This window comes from Peromyscus maniculatus, chromosome 2 (genome assembly GCF_049852395.1).
Source record: "Peromyscus maniculatus bairdii isolate BWxNUB_F1_BW_parent chromosome 2, HU_Pman_BW_mat_3.1, whole genome shotgun sequence".
In the NCBI taxonomy this organism is placed as follows: domain Eukaryota; kingdom Metazoa; phylum Chordata; class Mammalia; order Rodentia; family Cricetidae; genus Peromyscus; species Peromyscus maniculatus.
In genome coordinates, this window is record NC_134853.1 from 84069967 (window position 1) to 84097250 (window position 27284).

At 46.6% G+C, this 27284-nt stretch overlaps 1 protein-coding gene across 1 annotated transcript in view; it reads left to right on the forward strand.

Annotated features, from left to right (window-relative positions):
- Snx30 (sorting nexin family member 30) overlaps window positions 1-27284 on the forward strand; it is a 100673-nt gene that overhangs the window by 31580 nt on the left and 41809 nt on the right. Inside the window, exons 2-3 of the mRNA XM_006994012.4 lie at window positions 15479-15670; window positions 24686-24796. Coding sequence (XP_006994074.1) covers window positions 15479-15670; window positions 24686-24796 — 303 coding nt within the window. The remainder of the gene's footprint in view (window positions 1-15478; window positions 15671-24685; window positions 24797-27284) is intronic.

Below are 27284 nucleotides of genomic sequence, written 5' to 3' on the forward strand. Positions count from 1 at the left end.
AACTCATGATCCTCCTGCCTCAGCTCCTCAGATGTTGGAATATTTTTCACATCTTAAATACATGAAAAATAATCTGAAGTCTTTCTTATATGTTGTAATATGTAAAAACTAGTGAGATTAAAGTTTCCCTGTCCTTAGGTAACAGCAAAGTTACGGCCTACTTGAGCTGTTAAAACAGGTGGTTACAGACATGAGCATATTCACCCTGATTCTGAAAACTTTGTAGCCCCCGATATAAGTTGTGATCAGAGTCCTTAAGCAATCTGACGTTTGTTTTTGCATTTGGAATTTGAGAACATTATTTGAGAAGGTCCTGATTATTTTACCCTTTTAAAAATAGTTAACCAAATTCTCCATCAGTGTTCATTGAATAATATATTATCTCTTCATTATTTGAGTTTCTGTAGTTATCAATTAATATTCAAACTCAGATTTGTTCTGTCGATTCTGGGGCTGTCAGGGTGAGTCAGCCATCAAGCTCTTTGGACAGGATCTGTGCTATACAAGGATCTCCGGGAATGAGAATCCCTGACTTCATGCATTAACGCTGAAGGCTCACCTCAGATGGATCATCCACAGTGGTGCCTGGCCACATGGTTTACATCTGAGTGCAGACACTGGTAGGGTTCTTGGTTCATTTTTCCAGAGTCCAGGAGATGGATGGAGACCAGATGGAGCTGCTTGTTAATGGCCTATGGCCCTTCTCTGGAGCTGGCTGGCTCTGAAGGCCCTTGAGCAGTGGCATGACTCCAGTTATTTCTCTGACACTGGTGGAGCGGGAATGTTGTTGTTCTAAGAAACATATGGAAGGCTGATTGTGGCCGGGGCTTCTCTACATGCCACATTGTAAAAAAAAAAAAAAAAAAAAGAAGGTGGTATTGGAATATTTTGTCTGGTTGATACTGTTTAATGAAATCTCTGGGATGTGAGTGGCAGATGGTGCTTGCTCTGGGGTCCCAGGCCCAGTTCTATTTCCCTCTGCCTGTCACTGATGTGTGACTCTAGACCTGTGCTCTAACCTTCTTAGTCCATGTTCTGTTCTCAGTAATCCCATTGGGATAATAAAATCTCCTCTCTGCTTCCAAGTTACTCTAAGGGGTAAGTAGGACCCACATGTGGGTGACTCCCTTGCACACTGTCTGGCAGAGAGCGTGCTCTTAGAATACGGTTCCTTCCCTTGATTGTAGTCATGTATGATCACTGTGAAATATATAGTTTATCTCCAAATACAAATTGTTTAGCCTTAGGTTTGTTTTGTTTTTAAAACATTATTTATTATTATTATTATTTGATGTTTTGAAATAGGGTCTCACTATATCTATGTATATAGCAAGGCTGGCCTGGAACTTGCTGTGTAGCCTGGGCTAGCCTTGAACTTGCCATCTTCCTGCGTCTGACTCTGGAGGGCTGGTATTCCGGGGTGTACCACCATGCCCAGTTCATTTCTGTTTTACGCGTTGGCTAATAGCCCAGGCTCCTGGCTGCTCAGCTGGACATCGTTTGCTCGCTTGTTGAGGGTGGGTTCAGCTGTCCCAAGAACACTGTATGATGACAGTCTGTAGACTGTGACCCTGACCTCCTCAGATGGACGGGGAGGTCCCCAGGTGAGGGCTGTTGATGTTGAACAGTGGAAAAATGGCCCGGGTTAGGTGCCAGTGAAGCAGACCATTGAAGAGAAGCAGTCTCTGGGAAACAGTTCTCGGGGGTCAGAAGAGAATGACAAGCACTAGGTGCCCTTGGCCCCGGCGTTCTCTGAACAGTTACTCAGCAGCTCTTACCCTCTAGTCGTAAGGATGGAATCTGGGGGATTACGTCGTTGTTGATTTGGGCTTCATTCGATTTTGCCTGAAGGAAAACGTTGTCTAGTCCTCTGTTTAAAACACAATTTCCTTCTGGTTTGATCTATTTTTCCCCCTACCTGAGAAGTATTCAAGAGAATATCCTCGTCTTTGTTTTCACCCTGTTTCTACTGCAAGAGCATATGCTAAATTCTAATGAGCAGAAATCAGGCAGAGAGCGGTGGGGTGATCCTAGCCACCTAACCTTGGCATTTAGGACCCCTCGTTTGCCCTTCCTCTCCTGGCATCTTGGGGGAAGCGGATGGTGTCTGCCTGCCCTAGCCCTCCCATCCACGGCTGCCTGCACTGGCCCTCCCATCCACGGCTGCCTGCACTGGCCCTCCCATCCACGGCTGCCTGCACTGGCCCTCCCATCCACGGCTGCCTGCACTGGCCCTCCCATCCACGGCTGCCTGCACTGGCCCTCCCTCTTGGTTCTGTGTGCTTTTCCGAAGGGGTTTCGAAAAGCCGGAGCATGACCACCACTTTCCTGCTTCAAAGCTTCCCATCCTCTGTGGAGCACTTGCCTGATTCCTTCTTAAGATCCGGGAGGGTGGAGCATCTTCTTCCCAGGCTGCGTTTCCTGCCGCTTCCTCCCAAGCAGCTCACGCCCCTCCAGGGTCCGCTCTCCAGCTCCTGCAGCTCTCTTTGCTGGGCTGCCTTTCTCTTCCACTGAAGGGCACTCTCCTGTTTCCGGAGTTTGCACCCACACTCTCAGATCCCTGTGCAACCTGCCTCCTCTTCCAGCCAGTGGGAGTGAGTGTGAGGGGCTTGCTAGTGTGAGTGAGTGTGAGGGGCTTGCTAGTGTGAGTGAGTGTGAGGGGCTTGCTAGTGTGAGTGAGTGAGTGTGAGGGGCTTGCTAGTGTGAGTGAGTCCGAGGGGCTGGGATCTCAACCCAGGCCCTTCTGCCATGCTGTTGAAGAAACGAAGTCATCCTGAAGTATCCTCCAAGAGTCAGGTTCCTTTCCTCCTTCACTCTTGACCACGGGTTTTCTCTTCATCTGTGCATTAATCACTGTGTATCGTGTTGCCATGCTCCACGCAGCAGCCTACACAAGATTCCTGCACTCAGTCCCTTCTCAGCTTGCTTTCCTTCCCAGAATAGCACCTGGCAGTCGTCAAGAATGCCGTGTTTGGATTAAATACACGCACAAATAAATTTTGCTTCTTCATATCCTCTCATTTGTGGGTTGGGGGTGGGGGGAGCTACAGCACCTGTTAATTACGCCACTCAAAATCCCATGTGTTGGAAAACACCTGTATTTTGCTCTATAACATAAATAGGGAGTGATAATTATTTGTCTCTCCGCCATCTCATAGAGACATAATCAGATATTTTATTACTAGAAGAGAGGTGCTTAACGCATGTTTAATTATATGTATTTTAGAAATGTAACCTTTTAGCTAACTTTTGTCCAACAGCAGCTGTACCTGGGAGAGGCTTTAAGGAAAGTGAGCTTCCGCAACCTGGTAGCGCCTTTCTCTACGCGGCTTAACTGATAATAGTCATAGTCGTCCGTCTGAACAGCTGGTGCTTTCCTGCATAGAAGCATCTTCAGCAGGTGTGGTGGTGCACACCTGTAATTGCAGCCCCGGGAGGCTGGGCCTGGGCTGCCTAGGCAGAGACCCTCTCAAACCCCAAACAACAAAGGGACCCGGGACTTTTAGAACTCCTCACTGTACGATCTCCTGGATATTGGCTTCAAGACAAGCCTGCGAGTCTCTCCCTCTGGGTGAGACCCTTAGTCACTGCTAGGCCAACATGAAGGGGTCGTCTCCTTTCCAACTTGGTTGTAACAGTTTAGACAAGGTTGTAAGGTTTTGTCCCTCATCCTCTCCTTCTTCCTTCACCTGTCTGTCTGCCTCTCTGCCGTCTACTGTCAAGTGAGGACTCAGATCTGGCCCTTCTTTACAGAGTCCATTTCTGCAGCTGAACTCAGAAGGGCCCTGCAAAGAGGACGGGACTGTGACCGCTGCAGCCCCGCGTTTCTTTACAGCAGGGCTGTGTTCTGAGGAATGTGCTTCTAGATGACTTCCTCGTTGAATGAACATCGGGGTGTGTGCTTACACAAACCCAAGTGGTGGTGGGGCTTGCTGTGTGGAGCACAGCCCGGGTGTAGGCCACCCAGCTGTACAGCATGTTAGCGTCTGGAGTACTGTAGGCCGTTGAAACGGTGGGATTTCTGTAACTGAAATCTATCTACACACGAGAAAAAGGAAGTGAAACATGACGTGAAAGATACCAACCAGCAACAGCCTTGTCAGGACATGCAGCACCATGAATGTGGAGCTGCAGGACCGGACGCTGCCCTGGGGTCACTGGCTGACTGCATCTGCTCTTACCTAGCACAGTGCAGCCTCTGAGCTCCGTGCACTCAGGCTGCAATAAGTGGATGCAGTTTTAAATCTGGTGACATCTCATTTTACTGTAAGAAATGTAAAAAAACTTTTTGACATTTTGGTTAAAAACATTTAGCTTAAAATACAAGCTGCTCTTTCTCTTTCCTGTCCTTTCTAGCTTTGACGAGTCCTGGAGATTCCATGCATTCATGGTTAAGAACTTGCTTTTTCTCTTATTTCCTAATGTGTGAATCGTTTTTTTTTTTTTTTAAAGAACTTGCTTTTTCTCTTATTCCTTGATATTTGGAATTTTATTACTGTATTATTTATTTTGTGTGTGACTGCATGTGTGTCAAAGTGTGTGTGGTGGTCAGAGGACAACTGAAAACGTGGGGGATTTGAAAACACATCTCAGAGATGAGAGCTGGTGAGACCAACTTCACAGGAACGTTTGATGCTTGCCATTGGTCTGCAAGTCTGTCCTGTGCTGTTCCTTGCCTGACTGGTTTTTACCCTCAAGGGATTTGGGTCCGGGTGATGATTAACCCATAAGCATTTGCTCACACAGAACATACTAGTATTTTGTTTCTTTTAGACCTTTGTTCTGACAGCCAAGAACGTTCTTTGCTAATTTTTCTGACATGTCTGTGTGGTGCTATGTCAGGTGGTGGTTCAAAAACATGTGACCAAATTTTTAAGATGAATGAATAGTGGTTACAAGGTTGGGGTGGGGACTGAGCAGTGGGTAAGAACACTTCTGCTCTTGCAGAGGACTAGGTTGGATTGTCTGCACCCACATGGAAGCTTACTATAACTCCAGTTCTAGGGGTTCCATACCTTCTTCTGGGATCTAGGCACTGCATACACATTTGTACATGCACATACAGTAAATAAAGACTGTGCTAGGACCTTCTTCCATATAAGAAGGGGCCCTTGAGTTGTAGTTAGTGCCTTAACTTTCCCTGAGGACATGTAAAAAATGTCTACACCCCTGCCCCCAGGGACCAAAGTAATGATTCCGTTTACTTAGCTCAGTGAGCCAATGAGTTTATTTGGGTTTACTTAACAGGGTTGTGGGTGACCTCCAAACAGCCATATCATCAAAAGGTCTCATCCGTGATTCACCTTCATCCCTTCAACCATAGCTGCGTAGATGGAGTACCCCTTTAGTTTATCCTCTGTGTGTTCTAGCTGACAGGTGTGTCCAACATGCACCCTATGGCCTGCATGTACCCCAGGATAGCTGTGAATGGGGCCCAACACAAAATTATAAAAACTTGATTTTTTTTTTGTTTGTGTGTGTGTATAATTTTTTTTTTTTTTTGGTAACTTGATTGATGCGTCTTGAGCCTGAACTGTGTGGATGACAACTTTGTGTTGCAATGTCAAAAGGTGGGATACCTGCCTGAGTAGCTCCGCGCGCGGCCTTGTGCGGGTTGGGGCAGAGTTGAATCCAGCTGGGAGGGGAGGGTCCTGGAGAGAGTGGCTCCGATCTGAGATGAGGGGCTAATGACGGTCCCTTCCCTGGACACATCAGTAGCCCGTCTTGAAGGTCGCTTGGGCGCTCACCGCTCCTCTGATGAGATGCTATGACTGTTGTGCTTGGAGGACATTGCCCCTCCACAAGTGTGGTGTTGCTCAGCCGTACACGAGACCTGTGTTCTTTATGTCACTCGAATGAACCTGTGCCTGTCACTCAGAGCCTTCCTTACTATAGAACGAACAGCTCTGATGACTTCTGGAGGGTTCTATGCCCCAAGGCCTGGGCGATGTGGGTGCAGAAGTGCCAGTAGCGGAATGAACATTTTGCTCAGGTTTGTGGGTTTGGGTTGGCAGGATCCCGAGAGCAGGTTGGAGGTGGGCATAAAAGAACTGGTTTTTAGGTAGACTTGTGTTTTTAGGTGGAGCTGGGAAAGCTTACTCTGTCTTCTTAGAAAGCTGTGTCCTTGGACTTCAGTCTGCCAGGTGGCGTATACATACAGTGACCAAACAAAATACCCAAGAAAATCAAGTTCAGGAAAGAAGGGTTGCTTTGGGCTCACAGTGTGAGGCTGCGGATCATCAGGATGGGAAAGGCATGGAGGCAGGAGCATGAGGTGGCTGGTCACATTCCAACTGTGCTCAGGGAAAGAGAGACATGGATGCTGCTGCCCAGCTCCCACCCTTTTTATTCAGCCCAGGGCCTCAGCCCATATGACGGTGCTGCCCACGTGGAGGGTGGCTCTTCCGACCTCAGCTAATCTAACCTGGGAACTCCCTTACAGACATGTCCACAGGTGACAGTCAGGGTCATCCATTGCCCCTGTAGTAGCCAGTCTTCTCGCTGTGGCCCTTAGTTATTATTCATCTGGGGACAAGCTTTTGAGAATACCTCTCTCCTTCAGTAGTGGTGACTCCTCAGCCTGGACTGTCCAGACTGTGTACTACTCTAGCCTCGCTTTTCCGTTTGGCAAGCCTCCTCCTCCTCCTCCTCCTCCTCCTCCTCCTCCTCCTCCTCCTCCTCCTCAAGCTGCCGAGGCACCCTTTGCTCTCTCCCTCTGATGCACAGAGTGCTGTCACAGCCAGTTTTGCTTTGCATCATCACCACCACCACAGGCTTTGGCACTCACACCCTAGCTAGACTGAGTTGTTTAAACACAGATGGTCTTAACCCTGTGTTTCAGGAGCCCTGCATCGTCCCTTTGGCTGACATCTCTTAATGCTCAGTATATTCTTGAAATAGTGGCTCCTCCTTAGAGGATGTAAGGAATCATGTTTAAATTAATCTGAGAGTTAGACAAAATCCTTGCTTCTAAGAATGTCCAGAACAAGGACTACAGTCTTGAGATTCCTTCAGAAATCTAATAACAGATCATGGACACCTTGCCAAAGAATGTGGACTGGGGCTCTTTGATTTTGAGGTTCATTTGAAGGTGGTCTTTTACATTGGGCCGATAGATGCAATTTAAAGGGCAGGGTTTCTCATAGGAAGGCTAGAGAAGCATGTTCAATTTCTAAAAAGCTTTTTCAGCCTGTAAGTGTGGAGACAGGTGGTCTGTGAGCCCACACAGAGGAAGATTTGTCATGTAGGAGATGGTCAGAATACAGAGCAGGAAGGTGGAAACCCATTCTCGGACAGCGCCGGCCTGGAAAACAGACTGTGCTGGTCCCAGGACGCGATGGATGGGTGCAGACAGCTGTGGAGGTTTGGGAGACTACTTGACGTGGTGTTTCTAAGTCCGTGGTGGGCAAAACTGAACCTCTTGTTGTGAATAAGGAGAGCAGGTCCAAGAACCTGGACATACTAGTTTAGTAAGACATTTGAATAACTCCAGGCTTAAAATGGGTAATGTCTTTAAAATTCTCCACTGTTTGTATCATCATTTCTTCTCTACAGTTTAGAAATTATACAGACATTTTTGTAATTATCTGCACTAGTCAGGTTTACTGCTGTAATAATAAACAACTTCCAAAGCTCTGAAGTTCACAACAAACACTAATTTCTAGGTCATGCTGTGTGTTCTGGCTGGGAGTCAGGTGCACCCACTCTTCCCAAGTCATATGCTTCTGAAGGAGCAGTCCCTTTTGGGGACATGTTAGGCAGAGGAAAGAGCAAGAGACTGTGAGAGATAAGTTTCTAAAGCTCGGCTTAGGGCTGGCCTAGGCTGCCCTTCATTCATTTGCCATTGGCTGGAGTAAATCACATGACCTAACCCACAGCCAATGGGATGCGGTGTCTCTGTGAGAAACCATTTGTAGTAGTAAGAATGTGTGATCCTCTTGCAGGAGGGGTCAGTCACTTGGGTGTCACTGACTGCCCCTCTGTGTAGTGCCCCCTACAGTCTTTCACTTAGTAATGTTTGTAAACACATCGTTTGCATTTATCATTTCTAAATGTGTGGAAGACATTGTCTCACTGTTCCTCGTATTAAATTTTAGGTTAATTTGGGGGAAGCTTGACTTGCCATGAAGCAGTGTGGCTGATGACTGCATGTTTTCAGTACTTCATTGCGGTGTCTCCAGATTCTGAACGGTGGCCAACACTGGGTGTCAGGATCTTACTTCTGAAGCTGGGTGAGGGGGCACGCACCTGAATCCCAGCACTGGGAGGCTGAAGTAGGAGAATCAGGAGCTCAAGGTCATCCTTATCTTCGTAGTGAGTTCTGGGCCAGCCTGGGCTACATGAGACCCTACCTCAACATTCCTCTTCCTTGAAAAAGGCTCTTCTTTCTGAATTCAGTAGCTGTGCCTCCAGGGTTTCCCAGTATTATTATTATTTTTGAGAGATGATTCACACAGGATGAAGTTTCACTATCGTCAACCATACGGTTGATTTGTAGTGTGTTCACAGGACGGTGAAGCCACCATCACCATCACCATTGCCACTGAGCCGGCAGCCAGAAGTCTGCTTTCTGTGTCTGAGGACATGCCTGTGCTTACAGTAACGTATGCGGATCATAAAATGTGTGGCCTTCTGTGTTTGGCTTCCTTCACTAGAATAAGGTTTTCAAAGTTGATTACTGATATTTCTGATAGCATTTAACATACTATGAACTTTCCTTTTCCAAACCCTTAATTTTGCTTAGAGATTTTAATAGAGTTGCTCATATTTCCCAGTGAATGACACCAGTAGACACTTTGGACCTTGTGGACAGGGTTGCTATCAACTGTCCGTCTGCGTACAGTTCTTAGTGTAGTAATTACATCACTGCATTTCCTAATGTTGAAGGCTTCTTGCCTTCTTGGAACCATACATTCTTTTTTTTTTTTTTTTTTTTTTTTTTTTTTGGTTTTTCGAGACAGGGTTTCTCTGTGTAGCTTTGCGCCTTTTCCTGGGACTCACTTGGTAGCCCAGACTGGCCTCGAACTCACAGAGATCCGCCTGGCTCTGCCTCCCGAGTGCTGGGATTAAAGGCGTGTGCCACCACCGCCTGGCACATTCTTTTTTTAATATTACATATTTATCGTGTATGCAGGGCCAGGAGGGGGTGGAGATGAGTGCCATGTCACAAGTGTGTAGGTCAGAGGGCAGGCACCCTGTGGGAGTTAGCACTCTAGAATATGTGGGTCCTAGGGGTCAAACTCAGGTTGTCAGGCTTGGTGGGAAGTGCCCTGACCCTTACCCACTGAGCCACCCCAAGGCCCCTATTCTTTCACAAAATGATTTTTATTTTATGTGTATGGATGTTCTGTTTGCATGTATGTCTATGTGCCATGTGCATGAAGTGCCCTAGGAGGGCAGAAGAGGCATTGGATTCCTTGGAACTGCAGTTACATGTGGAAGCCCACAAAGATTCCAGCTTGTGTTTCCACTCAAGGACAGAGGGAGTTTATGTCGCTCTCCAAGGCTGCATAATAGGGTGCAAAGGCGTGGTTACCAGGTGTCTTATATGTCAAGGCCTGATCACAGGATGCTTTGCCATGGGGTGTGGTTACCAGGTGTTTTGAAGGGTCTACACTTGGTTGTATGTTGTGTTTTGATCTTGAAAGGGGGAGGTCTTCTGCCTCTCCCCTTGCTAGTGTATAAAAAGCCCATTAGAAATAAACTCAAGGCTGCTGTGTATTGACCCAGGGCCCTCCGGAAGCTGTCCTGTGTCTCTGTCTTTTTCTACATCTATATTTCTCTCTATCATTTCCCAGTTCCTCACTCCCTCCATCAAGGAACCCTTCAGTAGTCAGGGCTGAACCGCAATGCTGGTCGCCTGACAGTTACAGATGGCCATGAGATGGTGCTAAGAACTGAACCCAGGTCCCCAGGAAGAGCAGCCAGTGCTCTTAACCACTGAACCTTCTTACTGGCTCCCTGATATATTCTTTAAAAAAAAATTGGTTTTGTTTTTGTTTTTGGAGACAGAATTTCTCTGTGTAACAGCCCTGGCTGTCCTGGAAGTTGCTCTGTAGACCAAGCTGGCCTTGAACTCACAGATATCAGCCTGTCTCTGCCTCTCGAGTGCTGGGATTAAAGGCGTGCGCCGCCGCCGCCGCCGCCGCCGCCGCCGCCGCCGCCGCCGCCGCCGCCGCCACCACCCAGCTTCTTTAAATGTTTGTCTACTTTTTGTGTATGAATAGTTTGCCTGCATTCATGTATGTGCACCACATGCATGCCTGTTGAATACCTGGAGCTGGAGCTGCAGATGGTTTGGGGCCACCATGTGGGTTCTGGGAACCAAACCAGGGTCCTCTCAGCAACAGGGACCCTTAACCACTGAGCCATTTCTTCAGCCCCTTGATATATTCCTTTTAAAGGGTGAAGGGTTTGGGATAAAGGCATTTTCTACTTCTTTGCAAGCCTCAGTGACAGTGAAATAGCCTCAAAAACTCTATGAAAGGTGTCTCTTGGTTCCCTTTTCAGCAGTTATATCTAGTAGAAGATTTTCGAAAGCCTGGCCCTTGGGTGGCAGCCTCTCCTGGTTCCCAGAGTCACTGCTTTTCCTATTGTTTGTCTCCCATTCTTTAGGTGCGAGGTTAGCATCTGGTGGTAGGGTGGGAGGAAGTAAGCTGTGGTAGTTAACTCACTGAGATGGTCTGGAAGTCTAGATCTATAATTTTATCTGTCTGTCTAGATTTATCTATTTTTTAAAGGAGAGCTTTGCAATATAATGCAGACTGGTCTCAAACTTGTAATCCTTCTGCCTCTGCCATCCCAGTACTAGCATTAGGCATGCTTCTCTCTGCCCACCTTAGATTTATAGTTTCTATAATGAGTGTACAGCATCTTGTCTGCCTTGTTACTGTAAACACTCAGTCCTGGTCATTTTCCAGGTCTCCCTGTGTTCCCTGTTCTGTTGAGTATCTTTGATAAGCCTGTTTTTGAGTGTTTCCCTTTGAGTTGATTCTGTATAGTGGGTTTAAATTGAATTTTACAGCAAAATCATCAGTCAAGAGTGTTCTGTTGGATTTGTATAGGACACAGTCATTCTTCTGGTCCCTGCTATGCACGTGACTTAGGACAAACCGGGCAGGTACTGGCAGTGGGCAACTTAGGACAAACCGGGCAGGTACCGGCAGTGGGCAAGCGCTGTCCTCCCTGTGGGCCGCCTTGAGCTGCTTTGCCGGGCTCTTCTGAAATGGGGTCTTCATGTTCCCCACATTTCCCCAGTGGTGTCAAAAGAGAAGCTGGACTATGTTAGCGTGACTTGTGTTTTTACTGGCTCCCAGTAGATGCCACTCTGCTATTAGGAACCTCGTGTTTAACATAACAAAGAATCCCGCCAGAGATGTGTGTTAGTTATCTTGCCAACCACTGGCCGTAACTGATCTTGAAACTGAAATTCCTTGAACCAGAGGAGTTGTTGAAGCAATGCAGTTCTCTCTGTGTGTCTTTCTTGGGTGTAGAGTGAGGGACAGGGGACAGAGGAAGAAATGTCCTACAACTACAGGCCAGAGTTGACGTTTTACAGCAATGAGTGGGTTTTTTGTTGTTTTGTTTTTGTTTGCTTTTAGAGATGGGGTTTCTCTGTGTATCCTTGGCTGTCCTGGAACTTGCTATATTTATTTATTTATTTATTTTAAATTATATACATATGTGTGTGTCTGTGTGTGAGTTTGTACACATGAGTGCAGGTGCCTGAGGACACCAGAAGAGGGCGTCAGGTTCCTTAGTGCTGGAGTCCCAGGCAGTTGTGAGCCACCCTATGTGGGTGCCCTCTGCTAATATCAAGTACTCATAACTTCTGAGTCATCCCCCTAGCCTTGGGTTTAGATATTTTTTAGAAGCACCCTAGCTGTGATATGGAGAACTAATTGATGATAACAGCCTAGTACCTGCAGCTCATGGTGCTGCTACCATGAGATGCCTGCTTTCGGTCAAAGCACAATAAACTCTGCTGCTGAGGTCTCTGCTGGGCAGAGGTGCCTGGACCAGTCACGCCACCCAACACTCACTTGTCACCCCTAAGATCTTCGTGTTTTCTTAGTGCATTTATTTCTCATGTGGCAGGGTCTTGAAAGTCATTTTGTGATAAACTTATGACCCCAAAGGAAAAAAACGTTGGCTTTACCTGACTGGCTTTAAAAACAGCAGATTCATGTTTACCTAGAAGGATTTATGACCAGAGAATGGAGAGGAAGACTAGCAAAGGGACTGGAAAAATTGCTGATCTTGTGAGGCTGTCATTGGTCGTCAGAGTGGTAGCATTACTGCTCCAGAGACTTTAGACACTTGAGTCTCGTCTGTCATTCATGTGTGCCCAGCTACTGCAGGGGACACCCTGGAATGAGAGGTGAAGGTGTTTTCCCTGGCTGTGTAGTCCCAGGATGCAAGGATCCGACCAGATTTGGTTGTGACTGAATTTGATTGCTGGACTCTCCCTTCCTACACTGGTCAGGGCATTTCAGATTATATGTAGCTATTCCTCAAGGTTGCTAGCTGAGGTCCCTAGGGTAAAACCTAGGAGCATTCGTATAGAGTCGCTGTAGATCAAGCAAGAGAAGGCAGATAGATAATTACACCAGCACATGCACATACATGTATACATGCACACACAAGGGGAAGCCACTGTTTGTGGATAAGTCAGGTGTATAAGTCAACAATTTAAAAATATTTATTTTTATTTTATATGTACGAATATTTGTTTGCTTACATGTATGTGTGTGCACCACATGTGTGCATGGTACTTGCAGATGCGATAAAAGAATTTTGGATTCCTTGGAACTGGAATTACAGACAGTTGTGAGCTACCAGGTGGGTGCCGGGAACTAAACCTTGGTCCTCTGCAAGAGCAGGAAGTGCCCTTAACTAGAGCTGCATCTATTCAGCCCTTAGATCAATGGTTAATATTTACAGTTGCATCTGTGCAGATGCCTCCCAAGTGGGGAGAAGTGGGGCACACCCTGTGGTGTGGACACCCCAGAAGGCCAGCAGGTCAGCAGCAGCCACTGTAGCGAGGCTCTGCCTTCGTATCCATACCAAAGCGGCTGCAGAGGACACAGTGCCCCGCTGGCCCTCCTCCTGCTGGCCGCAGTTGGCAGATAGCTGAGAGAAAGCAGCATCGTGTAGGGTGGGGGTTTGTTCCCATGAGCACCTTCTGTAAAGACCGTTGAGGAATATTACTTTAACTATGTAAAGATGGGCTGCATTTGTTTTACCTTGACTGCCTAAGGCACCTGATTGGTCTGCTAGAAAGCTGAATGGCCAATAGCTAGGCAGGAGATGGATAGGTGGGGCTGGCAGGCAGAGACAATAAGCAGGAGGAGGAGTTGAGGCCGGAGAGAAGAGAGAAAGAGAGGGTGGTGCCTGGGGCCAGCCAGGGGAAGCAGGAAAGTAGGACATACAGAATGAAAGAAAGGTAAAAAGCCCTGAGGCAAAACATAGATGAAGAAAACAGCTTAAATTAAATTACAGGAGCTAGTGGGACAAGCATAAGGTAAGGCTGAGCATTCATAACTAATAAGAAGTCTCTATGTCTGTATTTGAGAGCTGGTTGGTGGCCCAAAGAGAAAGCCTACTACAAAAGATGGCACCCTTTTAATAGTTACAAAAACTAATTTTTTTTTTTGTTCTGTGTTTTTGAGACAGGGTCTCTCTATTACATAGCCCCAGCTGTCCTGGAACTCGCTATATAGACCAAGCTAGCCTTGAACTCACAGAGGATCCACCTGCTTCAGCCTTCCCAGTGTTAAGATTAAAGGCACATACCACTAGCATTATTTTTGACATTGCCTTAAGTGTCTGATTAAGTGATCTGTGGTTGGCACAGATGGAGGCATAGGAGAGAACCTTCTGTGTACGTCTGTCACCCACTGAGCAGGGTGGCATTTCTCTTGACCCGGGCCATGCTTTCCTCTGCCTTGTCTCATCTTTCTTCTTTGGGGTCTCCTCTGATCAGCTGTAGCTCATGGATATGACTGCTGAGGTGACTTCCAGGGGACAGATCAGAGCCCCCAGAGCACTTCCTTGACCCCCACCCTATGATCTGGGTCACCAATGCCTTCCCATTGGTATCTTGTCACTTTCTTGCCACAGTCTTAGTTTGTCTTCCAATGATTTCTGAGGTGACACTCAGGGGTCTTCCCATCTTCTGCTAGACACGGGCTGTGTTCCCTTGTCAAGTCCTAACACGGCAGGGGAACTGTGAGACTGAGCCTTAAATGTTCATGGCCTTTGTCTTAGTTAGGGCTTCTGTTGCTGCGAAGAGAGCCATGACCGTGCAACTCTTATAAAGGAAAACATTTAACTGGGGCTGGCTTACAGTTCAGAGGTTTAGTTTATAATTGTGATGGTGTAAAGCATAGTGGTGTGCAGGCAGACATGGTGCTGGAGAGAAGCTGAGAGCTCTACATCTGGATTGGCAGGTAGCAGGAGAGAGACACTGAGCCTGGCTTGAGCATTTGAAACCTGAGAGTTCACCCCCTGTGACACACTTCCTGTAACAAGGCCACATCTACTCCAACAAAGGCCACACCTCCTAATAGTGCCACTCCCTATGAAGCCTGTGGGAGCCATTTTCTTTCAAACCACCACAGCCTTTTAAAAATACATATTTGCAAAAAACAAACAAACAAACAAACAAACACACACACTGGGCGGTGGTAGCACAGGCCTTTAACCCCAGCACTCAGGTAGGCGAATCTCTTGAGTTCAAGGCTAAGCCTGGTCCACAGAGCAAGTTCCAGAATGGCCAAGGCTACGCAGAGACTCTGTCTTGAAAAGCATAAAATATTAATAAAAAATAAAACATTATATTTGTAACAAATTCTTAACATGTAATTTATCTAGGTAGCCTTAGGTCTTCATCCTAAGGTGGAAAGAGAAGGAGAGCTATTGTTCTTCAGCCTCCCTCCCTCCCTCCCTCCCTCCCTCCCTCCCTCCCTCCCTCCCTCCCTCCCTCCCTCCCTTCCTGACATTTCTCCCTCTGACAATTTCTATAAAAAATTTTTTTTTTTACTGTGGAATTTTAAATACAAAAGGGGACAGATGGTTTGACAAGCTAAGATCTGGTTAGCTTTTTATCAACTTGACACAAGTTAGAGCCATCTGCTTTGAAAATGAACCTCAGTCTAGAAGACACCTCCATCATATTGTCCTGTAGGCAGTCTGTGGGGCATTGTATTGATTAGTGACTGATGTGGAGGGCCAAGCCCACTGTGGGAGGTGCCACCCCTGGGCAGGTCATCCTAGGGTGTGTCTGAAAGCAGGCTGAGCAAGCCATGGGGAGCAAGCCAGTAAGCAGCGTTCCTCCATGGCCTCTGCGTCAGCTCCTGCTTGAGTTCCTCCTCTGACCTGTTCATTTCAGACACATGGAGTGAGGAGAGGCACAGCTGTGGCTGGTGAGGTTCTCCATCCTTGTGATTTGTAAGGCTGTACTTTTCTCTTCTTCCAGGATCTCATTTTGCCCAATGGTGGTACTCCAGCAGGCACTTCGAGCCCAGCTTCTTCATCTTCCCTTCTGAACAGACTCCAGCTTGATGATGACATGGATGGTGAAACCAGAGATCTCTTTGTCACAGTTGATGATCCCAAGAAGCACGTCTGTACAATGGAGACCTACATCACATACAGGATCACCACTAAAGTAGGTCCCCTATTTCAGAATGTTGGGGTTCATACTTGTGCTTGTGGTTTTGTTTTTGGGCAATTGACAAAGACTGGGGTTATCTGGAGGAGGGATCCTCAGTTAAGGAGATGCCTCTATAAGATTGGCCTGTAGGCAGGTCTGAGGAGCATTTTCTTAATTAATGAGTGATGATGTAAGAAGGCCCAGCCCAGTGTAGGTGGTCCTACCCCTGGGTGGGTAGTCCTGTGAGGTATAAGGAAGAGCTAACCATGAGCCTGGAGAACAAGCCAGTAAGCAGCCTTCCTCCATAGTCTCTGCATCAGTCCTTGCCTCCAGGTACCCACCTTGACTTCCCTCAGTGGTGAACTGTGATTGGGATGTGTAGCCAAATAGACCCTCTCATTCCCAAGTTGCTTTTGGTCGTGGTGTTTTATCACAGCAATAGAGGAGACCTAGAACAATGCTCTGGGCCAGTTGAGATCCTCCTCTGCTTTTGTGGTCTCTCCTCTGGTCACCTGATTACAGATATGGGAGAGAGTGGTTACATTAAAAGTAAAAGGATTATAGACTTAGAATAGGTTTCTACTCTTAAAACGAGGAGAAATTGTGGCTGAAGTAGTTTAAATAAAACATTTAATCCCTGTAATAACTCTGTGTCATATGGTAGTTTTGCTTAATGTGTTTGTTTCACAATATGCATGGCTGTATCCCAACTTAAGTCTGTGATGGGCCCAGGGTTGGAATTTGGCCTAAGAGCGGTTAAAGACAGAAGGGAGGGGCCTGAAGCTGATGCCTGGTGACTCTGCTGCGCCGCCTGCCAGACCCATAGAGGGCAGAGCACTGGGGCTAAACTGACCAGTTTTCACAGAAATCCAAACGATTTGTGTTTAGTTAGAATTTTATAGGCGAGGAAACAGAGTAACTTGTATGGGACAACAAAATTGGTAACTAGGTTTCTAACATGATTTGTAAGACCGCCAAGTCCATATTCTTCGTCTAATTCCACTTGTAGAAACACATTTAATGCTTACTCTTGGGGTGGTGAGGATGGAACATGGGGCCCTGGGCCCGCTAGGCAGATGTTCTACCCCGAACCACATCCCTAGACCTGCACTGTCCTCTTTACTTTTGAGTCTTTTGTCATATTTAAAATAGGACTAAAATTTTAGAGTTGGAGCAGGGTTTCTTGACTGGCAGTATTGACATTTTGGGTGAACAGTACTTTGTTGGGGGGTTTCCTGTTGTAGGATGTGGTGACGTCCCTGGGCTCTGTCCATTAGATGCTAGGAGCACTTTCCACCTACCTCCAACCCCACCGTGTGGCAATCAGAAATATCTGCAGACCTTGCCAAACACTTCTGCGGAGCAAAATTGCTCCTTAATAGGAAGTTACTGAGCACATTACTAAGGAGAAAATCCATGTTGTCGCTTTGTAGTTTAGAATTTAAAAAGTGCTTTATAAAAACAGAACAAAGATATGAAAGTGGGATGGGGACTTGGTGTGGGGAGGGAGGACTTGGTGTGGGGAGGGAGGACTTGGTATGGGGAGGGAGGACTTGATGTGGGGAGGGAGGATTTGGTGTGGGGAGGGAGGACTTGGTGTGGGGAGGGAGGACTTGGTGTGGGGAGGGAGGACTTGGTGTGGGGAGGGAGGACTTGGTGTGGGGAGGGAGGACTTGGTGTGGGGAGGGAGGATTTGGTGTGGGGATGGGGACTTGGTGTGGGATGGAGACTTGGTGTGGGGAGGGAGGACTTGGTAGGTTAGACAGGGACAAAGGGGTGGTGGTGAATGCTGCCAGGATATGTTATATATGCGTATGAAGTAAGTGCTTTAGGAGAAAGAAGGAAAAACCTTCTTTCTGTCTGTTTTTCCTCCACCACAAAGCACACACTGCAGAGGAATTACAGACGTTTTATGAACCTTTGTGGATGAACCTTTATGGATGGTGTTAGTGGCTCAGACAAACCACATCTCTCTTTTCTTACTATTCATCTCCCCTTTGGGCTGAGAATTGAACATGGGGCCTCTCACATACCAGGCACAGTGCCACTGCGCTATGTTTCTGGCCTTCTATTTTTTTTTAATTAAAAAAATCATTTATTAATTATTTATTTGGGGCAGGGAGCAAAGTCTTGCTGTGTAGCCCAGGCTGGCCTGGAACTCTTGATCCTCTACCCCAGCCTCTCCACCTCTGGGGTGAGAAATGTGTGCCTCTATACCCAACAAACATTTATTTTTTTTATTGTAAGAATTTGGTAGGTTCTGTACCTGTTTAAATTCTTGGCGAGATAAACAGAATGAAATAGGTTCACATATTCTTCATCCTTTATTGGGTGGAAACACTATGTTTTAAAAATCACATGAATGGTAAAATACATGTTCATAGAACAGAAACAAAGACCAAATACAGAGTGGAAACCTCGACCTCCCGTCCCCGGCTCAGCTGGACCGTCTTCTCACGAGAAGCAGCAGTTGCTGCCCCTTGGCGCGTGCCCGCCCCTCCTCCGGGTGCTCTGTGGGCACACACGACACTTAGAGAGCACATTGTTTGGGTCCCGGGGTAGGCGGCTCTCATACTTTGCCTTCTGCTTGACGGTGTTGTTAAAGCCTTTCCATGTCCCCATGACTACGTGGAGCTTACTCTCTGGGTCTGCCTGATTACGCAGTGGTTATATAAATCTCTCTGTGTGTCTCTGTCTATCACACACACACACACACACACACACACACACACACACACACACACACACACACACACACGCACACGCTGGTGAGTAGGTGGACATTTAAACCATTCTCGGTTTTTTGAAGTCCCCCCACCCCATCTTTCTGCACCTGGCCACACTTGAAGGTTTGCCTGGCCGTGTGTATCTGCCCCGTTATCTCCCCGAGGGGGTACTCACACATGTATGGTTTCCTCAGACGTCCTAGGTGATGTTCATGTTTCCAGGAATTCTTTCCATTTGTTTACGTTTTCTTTGGGTAAACTTACTTTTGGCCCTGTAGCGAGTACAATGCTTGACTCGGTGCTGTCAGCGGCCTGGTGACAGGGTGCCTGCCTTGCTGCACTGCTGCTGACCCACCCTACAATTCCCTAGGGCTGCGTGATTCCTGCACCCCGCCTCCCCACAGCACACAGACGTGTTAAAGCAGTTAAAGCAGACCCCGCGGGGCTGAACCGGTTCAGGCTAATGCACCTGCCCTAACTCACCGTCCCGCCCGGGCCTCTTCTCTCTCCTTCCTTGCCCCCTCCCCCCTGTGTTCTTATTTCTGTCCTCTCTCCTGGGGTTATTTGATTCCCTGTAACTGAGAAACTGCTCTTTCCAAGTTCTAGTCTTGGGTTTTCACTTGGGGGTGACGGATTGCTGCTGAATTCTTACTTTTTCTTATCTCTCTCCTTACACTCCTGACCCCCAGAGTTGCCTGCTCTTCTGTTTCTAAAAGTGGACCAGGTCCACTATCTTGGTGGTGTGTTTGAAGTCTTTTTTTTTTTTTTTTGAAAGCTGTTCACGTGATAAATAGTGGTATCTGGGAATGAGAGAGAGTGCAGATGGGACCACAAGATCTACACCTGGGGCTTGCATTCCACTGAGGTCCTCAAATAGTGGCCATAGCATGAGGTGCTACGGTTCTAAACCCCTCAAACCTCTACAGGGTGAATGTGATGATGATGATGAATGTGATGATGATGATGATGAAGATGATGATTGAGACAGGGTCTCACTGTGTAGCCCTGACTAGCCTAGGACTCAGAGTCTGCCCACTCTGCCTCGTAAGTGCTGGGATTAGAATTGTGTGCTACTATGGCATCTCTAATTCAGATCGTTTCTTTTTTAATTTTTAAAATTTATTTTATGTGTATGAGTATTTTGCCTGCATGTGTGTCTATGTACAACGTGCATGCCTGGTGCACTTTGGAGGATGGAAGAGGGGGTTACATCCCCTGGAACTGGGTTTGCAGGTGATCATGAGCTGCCATGTGGCCGCTGGGGCTCAAACCTGGGTCTTCTGGAAGAACAGTCAGTGCTTTTAACCACTGAGCTACCTCCCTGGCCCCTCTAATGCAGATTCTTTCTTTTAAAAATGTATTTATTTTTATTTTTATATACATTGCTGCTTTGCATGCATGTCTGTGTGAGGGTGTCGTGTCAGATCTTGGAGTTACAGACAGTTGTGAGCTGCCATGTATGTGCTGGGAACTGAATCCAGGTCCTCTGGAAAGAGCAGTCAGTGCTCTTAGCCACTGAGCCATCTCCCAACCCCCCTAATTCAGATTCTTGATGGAGGAATGAGCTGAATTTAGCTGGAGACATTCTGGTAAGGAGTGTTCATCAAATCTCCACCGTCCATGCCTTCCTCTTTGATGGGCAGGCCGGCACAGCCCCTTGTAGTCCAGCAGCTCCTGGCTCTTTTTTCTCCCAGCTCTTAGAAAGTAACAACACAGTAACAGCTAATTATTGGACACTTAACCACATGTCTATCTGTTTTGTGATGGACATTTCAATTTTTATTTTATGTACTGAATCTGTCGTAGAAAACTTAGAAAATGAAAGTAAACTAAAACAATAAAATGAAAACATGCCTATATAAGCCCATAGTCAGAAATCACTATTGGTGACTTAGTGTGCTATTGTCTCTCCTCTTTCATGAAAACATTTGCATGTAGCCAACTCAATGACTCATTGCATATATCCTTCTGTGCTGGCAAGTCCCAGGCAGCACACTTTGCCAGCATCTCTGAGATTGCAGCCCTATTCTCTTGTCCGCTGTCCCATTGTTTATTTTGTGCAGAGTGCTTTAAGTGCTGTGCTAATCTTCACACAGTGAGGTGGATATTGCAGCTGTTCTTAGTTTTAAAATGGAACTCAGACACAGGGACATGAGTATAATTGCTCACTGATGCGGCTAATGTGCGGTGGGGCTGGAGCTGGAGTCCAGAGTCCTCTCTCTTAGTAATTGTGCTGTCCTTCTCCTGTGATGGCTAGTCTTCACTGTCAGGTCCAGTGGACCTGCAGTCCCCTGGAGCACACGCAGGGTTGTGTCTGCTCGTCCTCACCAGTTCTGTGCTTCAGCATGTTTCTATCGGATGCCTCAGTAGCCTAGAGTGTAAACACTGCCAAGAGGTTCGGACAAGGAGTTCAGGATTAATTATCGTGAGGGTTTGGCTCACTGACGAGGGTTTGGGTGACCGTGGTGTGAGCAGTTTCACTGGTGTGGTTTGCAGTTGGCTAATGTGAATGGGAGGTGGGGGGTGGGGGGAGATGTGCGTGTTGGTAGCTTGGCAGTTCACTTGGCAAGAACGTAGCATCAGGCCAGAGCAGTAACCGCAAGAGAGCGCGTGATTGAGAGAGAAGCTGTGTGCGTGTGTGTGCGTGCGTGTGTGCGTGGTGTGTGTGTGTGTGTGTATGTGTATGAGTGTGATCGTCAGAGTCTTACTGACTTCAAACTTGCTGTGTAGTCCAGGCTTTCATAGAACTCATTCTTGATCTGCCTCCTGAGTGCTGGAATTACAGATACGCATCATTGTGTCTGGCTTGCTTGTTTTTGTTTTTGAGGATGAAGGAGCATTAAGAGCCAGCTGGACAAGACAAGGATGGCACAGGGAAAGTAGACACGAGGTGCAGATCGGAGAGGAGGACGGGACTTGCTGGGTGTGTAAGGAGTTGTGTGCTGACAGGCATACGGCTTGGCCGCTGGTAGGAGAAGCACACTCTCCCCCCATTGTTCTGGAAAAAGGAAGGGGAGCGTGTCTCGTGGAGGAAGTTAAGGGATTCTTTGCTTATAGCTGCAGTTTTCTCTAGGGCAGAGTGACAAGGTCATCCAGCTGGAATGAAGATAAGTACTGAGGTTAAGAAGTTTTCAAGATGTCTGCAGCTTTTTAATAGCTGATGTTGTGGGGAAGGCTGAGGTTGCCTGGCCGGGTTAGGGATCCTGTTGTAGACTGTGTGTTACCCTGCCTGATACTGCTAAATGCTCAGATGCTACCAGAGGACAGTCTTACCTTTTCAGTTTGTGGAAGTTAGCAGTTGCTAAATTAATTTAGTGTTTTGGCCAGTTTCAATAAAACCACCATGAATTCTGTTGCCACTGGAGTCGGTTTTTGTACCATTTAAATTTTCAAAAAGTCTGTTCGAAATCTTGGGTACCCATAAGATAGTCTGTAGGATAGAAGTTACTCCTGTGTAGGGCATTGGGCTTCCAGAGCCCTGCGCCTTCTTGGTCTGGTGGGAGGGGAGACCTTTTGTGGTCTGTGGGGCACAGGTGCAGGCTGTCCTGCTGGGTGTTGATAGACTTCGGCTTTGATGCCACTATTTCCAGAGATGACCAGAGATGTGTTCATATGGAACGGCGGTGCTGAACCTATAGCATGGTGAGTCCTTCACAGTCACTCTGTGCCTAGTTACTGTCTCAGATCTGACTGTGGTAGGCGACCTCTGATGGACACTGTAGGGTATAGTCTCAGTATGGAAGGACCGTGTCACTGTCCTCTCTGATGATGGAATTGGTCTGTCCACTGATATTAGAGAGCAGAAACCCTGGATCTCACAGAGGAAAACTGACTGTACTCATCCCTGGAGTTTTGTATTATATAATACAAATAATGTAAATATATCTCCAGCAGTTCTATCCTTAAGAATTTATTTTAGTGGGATTAATGGATAGAAGCACAGTGATGTTTACTGTAATGTTGTTTATAGTTTAAAAATCAGAAACAATTTAAATAGGGATTGATTATGTTATAGTCACTCAATTGAATATTATATATATGTTAAGTGATTTTTAAAGATCTGGACACAAAGGTGTCCAGGATGTAGTAAAATGATACAGAAACTGAATGAATATGCATAGAAAAGTGTAAATTTGTAAATTTAAATATTAATTTTGTTTTCTATTTAGAAGGACTATATCCATTTTCATATTTTTCATGAGGATTCAAAATAAGCAAATATAACCTGGACAGAGAGAAGGGTGGAGCCAGATCTCCAGATATAGAAATGTTTGAAGCAAAAAACAGCTTCTGCTTGTGCCCTTTGTAGTTACCAAGTATTGATTTCATAGAGTAGGAATGTTACATGAAGGTGGTTTGTGGAATTGATCTGATGGACATAATAGGGAACGTGGTAGATTTGATCATGGAACGTTTAGGAAGGTGGAGGGAGAGACTCTTCATGATGAAAACGATGTTTCCCCTCACCACTGCTGACAGGTTTTCTGCTGGAGGCCAGGTGTTGGGAGGGGTCTGGACAGTGTCTCTCTCAAAGCTCATAATGTGGTGGAAAGTAAGACTCCATGCATTTCAGGGACCTGGAGTGGGTGCTAACTGCCCCTGGGGCCACAGAGCACAGCCCCGTGGGTCGGTGGTGGTCCTGCCGCGCTGTGCCTTGAGTTCATCCACAGTTCCACTTCCTCGGGAAGCCCCCTGATAACTCAGCAGTACCTTTGTGGTTGTTTTCCCCCAGTCTTCCCACTCCGCCTGCTTTGACATGGGGAAGGACGTGTTCATGGATGCTTACAATGTGAGGGACTGGACGGGGAGCTGATGCAGGCCCTGAGGGTCAGCCCTCCCTTCCAGTTCTGCTCAGGCCAAGAGCACAGCTTTGGGGAGAACAACATCATAATCTCAGAGCCAAAAGCTGCTCACAGCCTTGTTTGGTGAATGACTCTTCTTCAGGTATTTTAAAGATTTTTCTGGAAGTCTTACATTAAAACAGACTTTGGGCCTGAAAGAATAAATTTGTAAAATGTGGCTTAGATCTTGTAGTTTATCTCATATTTGAGATCAGCAACTGCCGGTATCCACCCAGGGAGGAATGGTGTATCTGAGAAAAGATAATAGTTAATAAGTAAAAATCATATTTTAGTGTAACTTAATCTTATTTAACATTGGTTTATTTTTAAATTGATGTAATTACATTTCAGAAAACTTTAAAAAATTCATAGATCATTAACATTTTCTGCAACAACATGGCATTTTGTTATTTTTTTTCTAGACATTTCCTCATCTGTATCTAAAATGCAGTATGCATTCAAAGTCATTGTTCTGGCAGAATATGGTAGATGAAGAATGAAGAATAGGGTAGATTTCTTTTTTTGTTTGTTTGTTTGTTTGTATTGTCTCACTGTGTATCCCTTTTGGTCTGGAACTCACTATGTAGGCCGGCTGTCCTTGAACTCACAGAGTTCCCTTGCCTCTGCCTTGAGTGCTGGGCTGAAGGCGTGCGCCACTGCACCGGCAGGCCTTAGAATCTGCCTCCCACGGGAGCAGAGCTGCTGTCCTGCTTGATTGGTTCCCTTGGCCTTCAGCAAGGCTTGTCCGCATATGTAACAAGGTGGACACAGCATTCCTTCCCATGGATTTGGGTTCAGTTCAGCAGCAATATCTGAAATTATATTATTCTAGGGAGGAAAACACCAACAGCCCTCTCAGAGTTAAGCTGGAGGAAATGAATCAAATGTTCTAGACAATTCTGAGGAATTGCTGAGTTCCTTTTCCTGAGGGTAGGAAAAAAAAAAATCAAAACCAAAACCAAACCAAAGATGTTTCCGTCCTAGCTCCATCTATCCCCCCTCCCTCCCTCCCTCCCTCCCTTCCTCCTTCCCTCTCTTTCTTCCTCCCTCCTTCTCTCCCTCCCTCTCTCATCTATCTGTCTGTCCATCTGTCCGTCCATCCATCCATCCATCCATCCATCCATCCATCCATTCATTTATTTATTGGTTTTTCGAGACAGGGTTTCTCTGTGTAATCTTGGGTATCCTGGAAATGACTCTGTAGCTCCAGGCTGGCCTTGATCTTAGAGGTCTGCCTGCCTCTGCCTCCTGAGGGCTTGAGTTAAAGGCGTGCGCCACTATGCTGGGCTCCATCCCAGCTCCTTGACTTTGTAGCCTGCTGGTAAACTCAGTCTTTGGTCTGGTGCATGGTGGAAGGACGTGTGTGTGCCCTTGCCTTATTTGGTTATTCTAAAAGTGTTTTTCCTCAGCGAGAATGCACTCCCACTCACTTGTACACGTTTCTCCTCCTCTCTTCTTTGCAGAGCACTCGGGTGGAGTTTGACTTACCAGAATATTCTGTTCGCAGAAGATACCAGGATTTCGACTGGTTGAGGAACAAACTGGAAGAATCGCAGCCCACTCATCTCATTCCCGTAGGTAGTAAGTCACGGCAGCTTGCTTCTCGCTTTCCTGAATTACGTCCACACAGGTGTTGCTCAGTTCTTTGCAGTGAGGGTCACTCTGATTTTATACTGAGTCCGCCCACCGAGAGTGTGTGCAAGGTAGAGGGGGTGTGTCTCACATTCCCAGTGTCTGACCTCTCTGCTAGTTTCTTAGCTAAGGTGGGATAGGCGTTTACTTTTTTCTCCCATTCTCCTTTCTGTTGAATGATACTAATCAGTGTGTGTGTGTGTGTGTGTGTGTGTGTGTGTGTGTGTGTGTGTGCGTGCGTGTGCGCGCATTGGAAGTCAGAGTACAGCTTTCAGGAGTTGGCTCCTCTTTCTGCCTTCTTGTTTGTACTCCCGGCAGCTGGTCCATGGGCTTCTGGGTGAGTCCCCTGCCTGCCTCCCATCTCAACAGAAGGAATGCTGGGATTGCAGATGTGTACCACTCACTCATCCTGCTCTGCCTGTGATTCCAGGGACTGGACTTGGCCTGTGAGCTTCTGCAGCTGGCATTACTTACTGAGCCATCTCCCTAGTCTCTGTCCGTGTCTCTCTGTCTGTCTCTCTCTTTTATGTGGTACTGAGGATTAAGCCCAGGGATTCACACTTGCTTGGCATCTGCTCTATACTGGGCTGGACCCCAGCCCTCTTTTTACGAAGTTACCCAGGCTGACCTTGAACTTGCAGCCTATTGGGTACCTGGGATTACAAGCATATACCACCAGGCTCACATTTTATCTTTTTCCTATGCAAGCTCTCATCTTATTGCCCTAACTGGCCCAGAACTCATTATCTAGCCCAGGTTAGTCTCAAGCCTGTGGCAATCCTCCTGCCTCAGCCCTGTGTAAAACTACTGTGCCTGGCTCAGACTTTCACTTGCACTATGACAGTTTCTTTTTTTTAATTAAAAGGGGGACACCCTAACTGTGTAAAATAAAAGTCTGAAGTCTGATAGCTGGTACTCTGGCTCCCATCTGTAATCCTAGTAGTGGAGGTGGGAGGATTACTGTGAGGTCAAGGCCATCTTGGATTACATAATGAGTTCCATCTGGTCTCGGCTACAGTATGAGACAGTGTCTGGAGAAACAAACAACAATAAAAACAAAAAGATTGAAGCCTAGAAGTGAGTCTCACTGAAACTACTTTCCCCCGTGGTGGATATTATTCTTGAGGTTTGGCTGCCTATCAAGAAGGCTAAGCTGATGCTTCAGACTGCGGCGGACGGGCAGGAATCTAGCACACCCTTCCTTCACCACCACAGCCTTTTATTTAAAACACAGACAAGAAAACCACCTACCCCTGTGTATTGATGCAGCGGAATGTGGATTCACCACTTACAACTTTCTGCTTGTTTGGTTTTTTTTTAACAGCTGATAACTAAAATTTTAAAGACTGAATAATTATCATATGTATTGAGTAGTTTTCCAATCTTTTCAGTTGAGATAATTGCTATTTGGTCCCCATCTTCTTTGGGGGCTTTAGGAAAGTCTGGAGCCCAAGAGTCTCCAGAGGCCGGTTTATCACTCAGGAAGACGTTGTTTGAGTCCCGGCCAGGGCTGCCCAGCTTCCGCATCACTGCTGTACCCCCAGCCGCCTTTCCCCTCAGGAAAAGCTGTGAACACTGAGCATTTTTAGGGTTTTGAGGTGATCGGTGTGGCTAGCACTGGGCTGGAAGCGATGGGGCCCCCAGGGATCCCAGCTTCCGCCAGGCTTCTCTCTCGCTGCCACAAGTCCTGTCTGTGTTTTCAAGCCTGTGGCTTTTCTCTTCTGCCTTCCAGTCACTTAAGAACATGCCTGAAAAAGAAACAGCCATTTTAAAGCAGTCGGAACAAGTCCTTAAAATAGAATCCTACTTGGCCAAATGGGCAGCTAGTGATGATTTTTTTTTCCTGAAATGCAAAAACATATGCTTTTTATTTCAGAACAGCTTCAGGGTTATTGTGAAAATTGGAGAGCAGGTTCTTATGTACCCAACACCGAGTTGCCACATTTTACACAAATGTGAGCTGCTGGCCTCACTTAATAAGCCAGTCATTATTGTTTAGTAAATATATTCACTCAGAGGACTTTATTCAGAGTTGAGGAGTTTTGCCTAATGTTTCAGTTCCAGGCCAGGACCTCATGGTCATGCTCCCTTGACTGATTTTGCTTGTGACAGTTTCTCAAACTTTCCTGGGATTTGATGACCATTAAATTTTTTTAAAAATTTTATTTATTTTATTCATTTATTTATTTATTTATACCATTCAGTTCTACATATCAGCCACAGATTCCCCTATTCTCCCCCCTCCCACTCCCTCCCCTTCCCCCAGCCCACCCCCCATTCCCACCTCCTCCTTGGTAAATCCTCCCCCGAGGACTGCGATCAACCTGGTAGACTCAGTCCAGGCAGGTCCAGTCCCTTCCTCCCAGCCTGAGCCAAGCGTCCCTGCATAAGTTCCAGGTTTCAAACAGCCAACTCATGCAGTGAGCACAG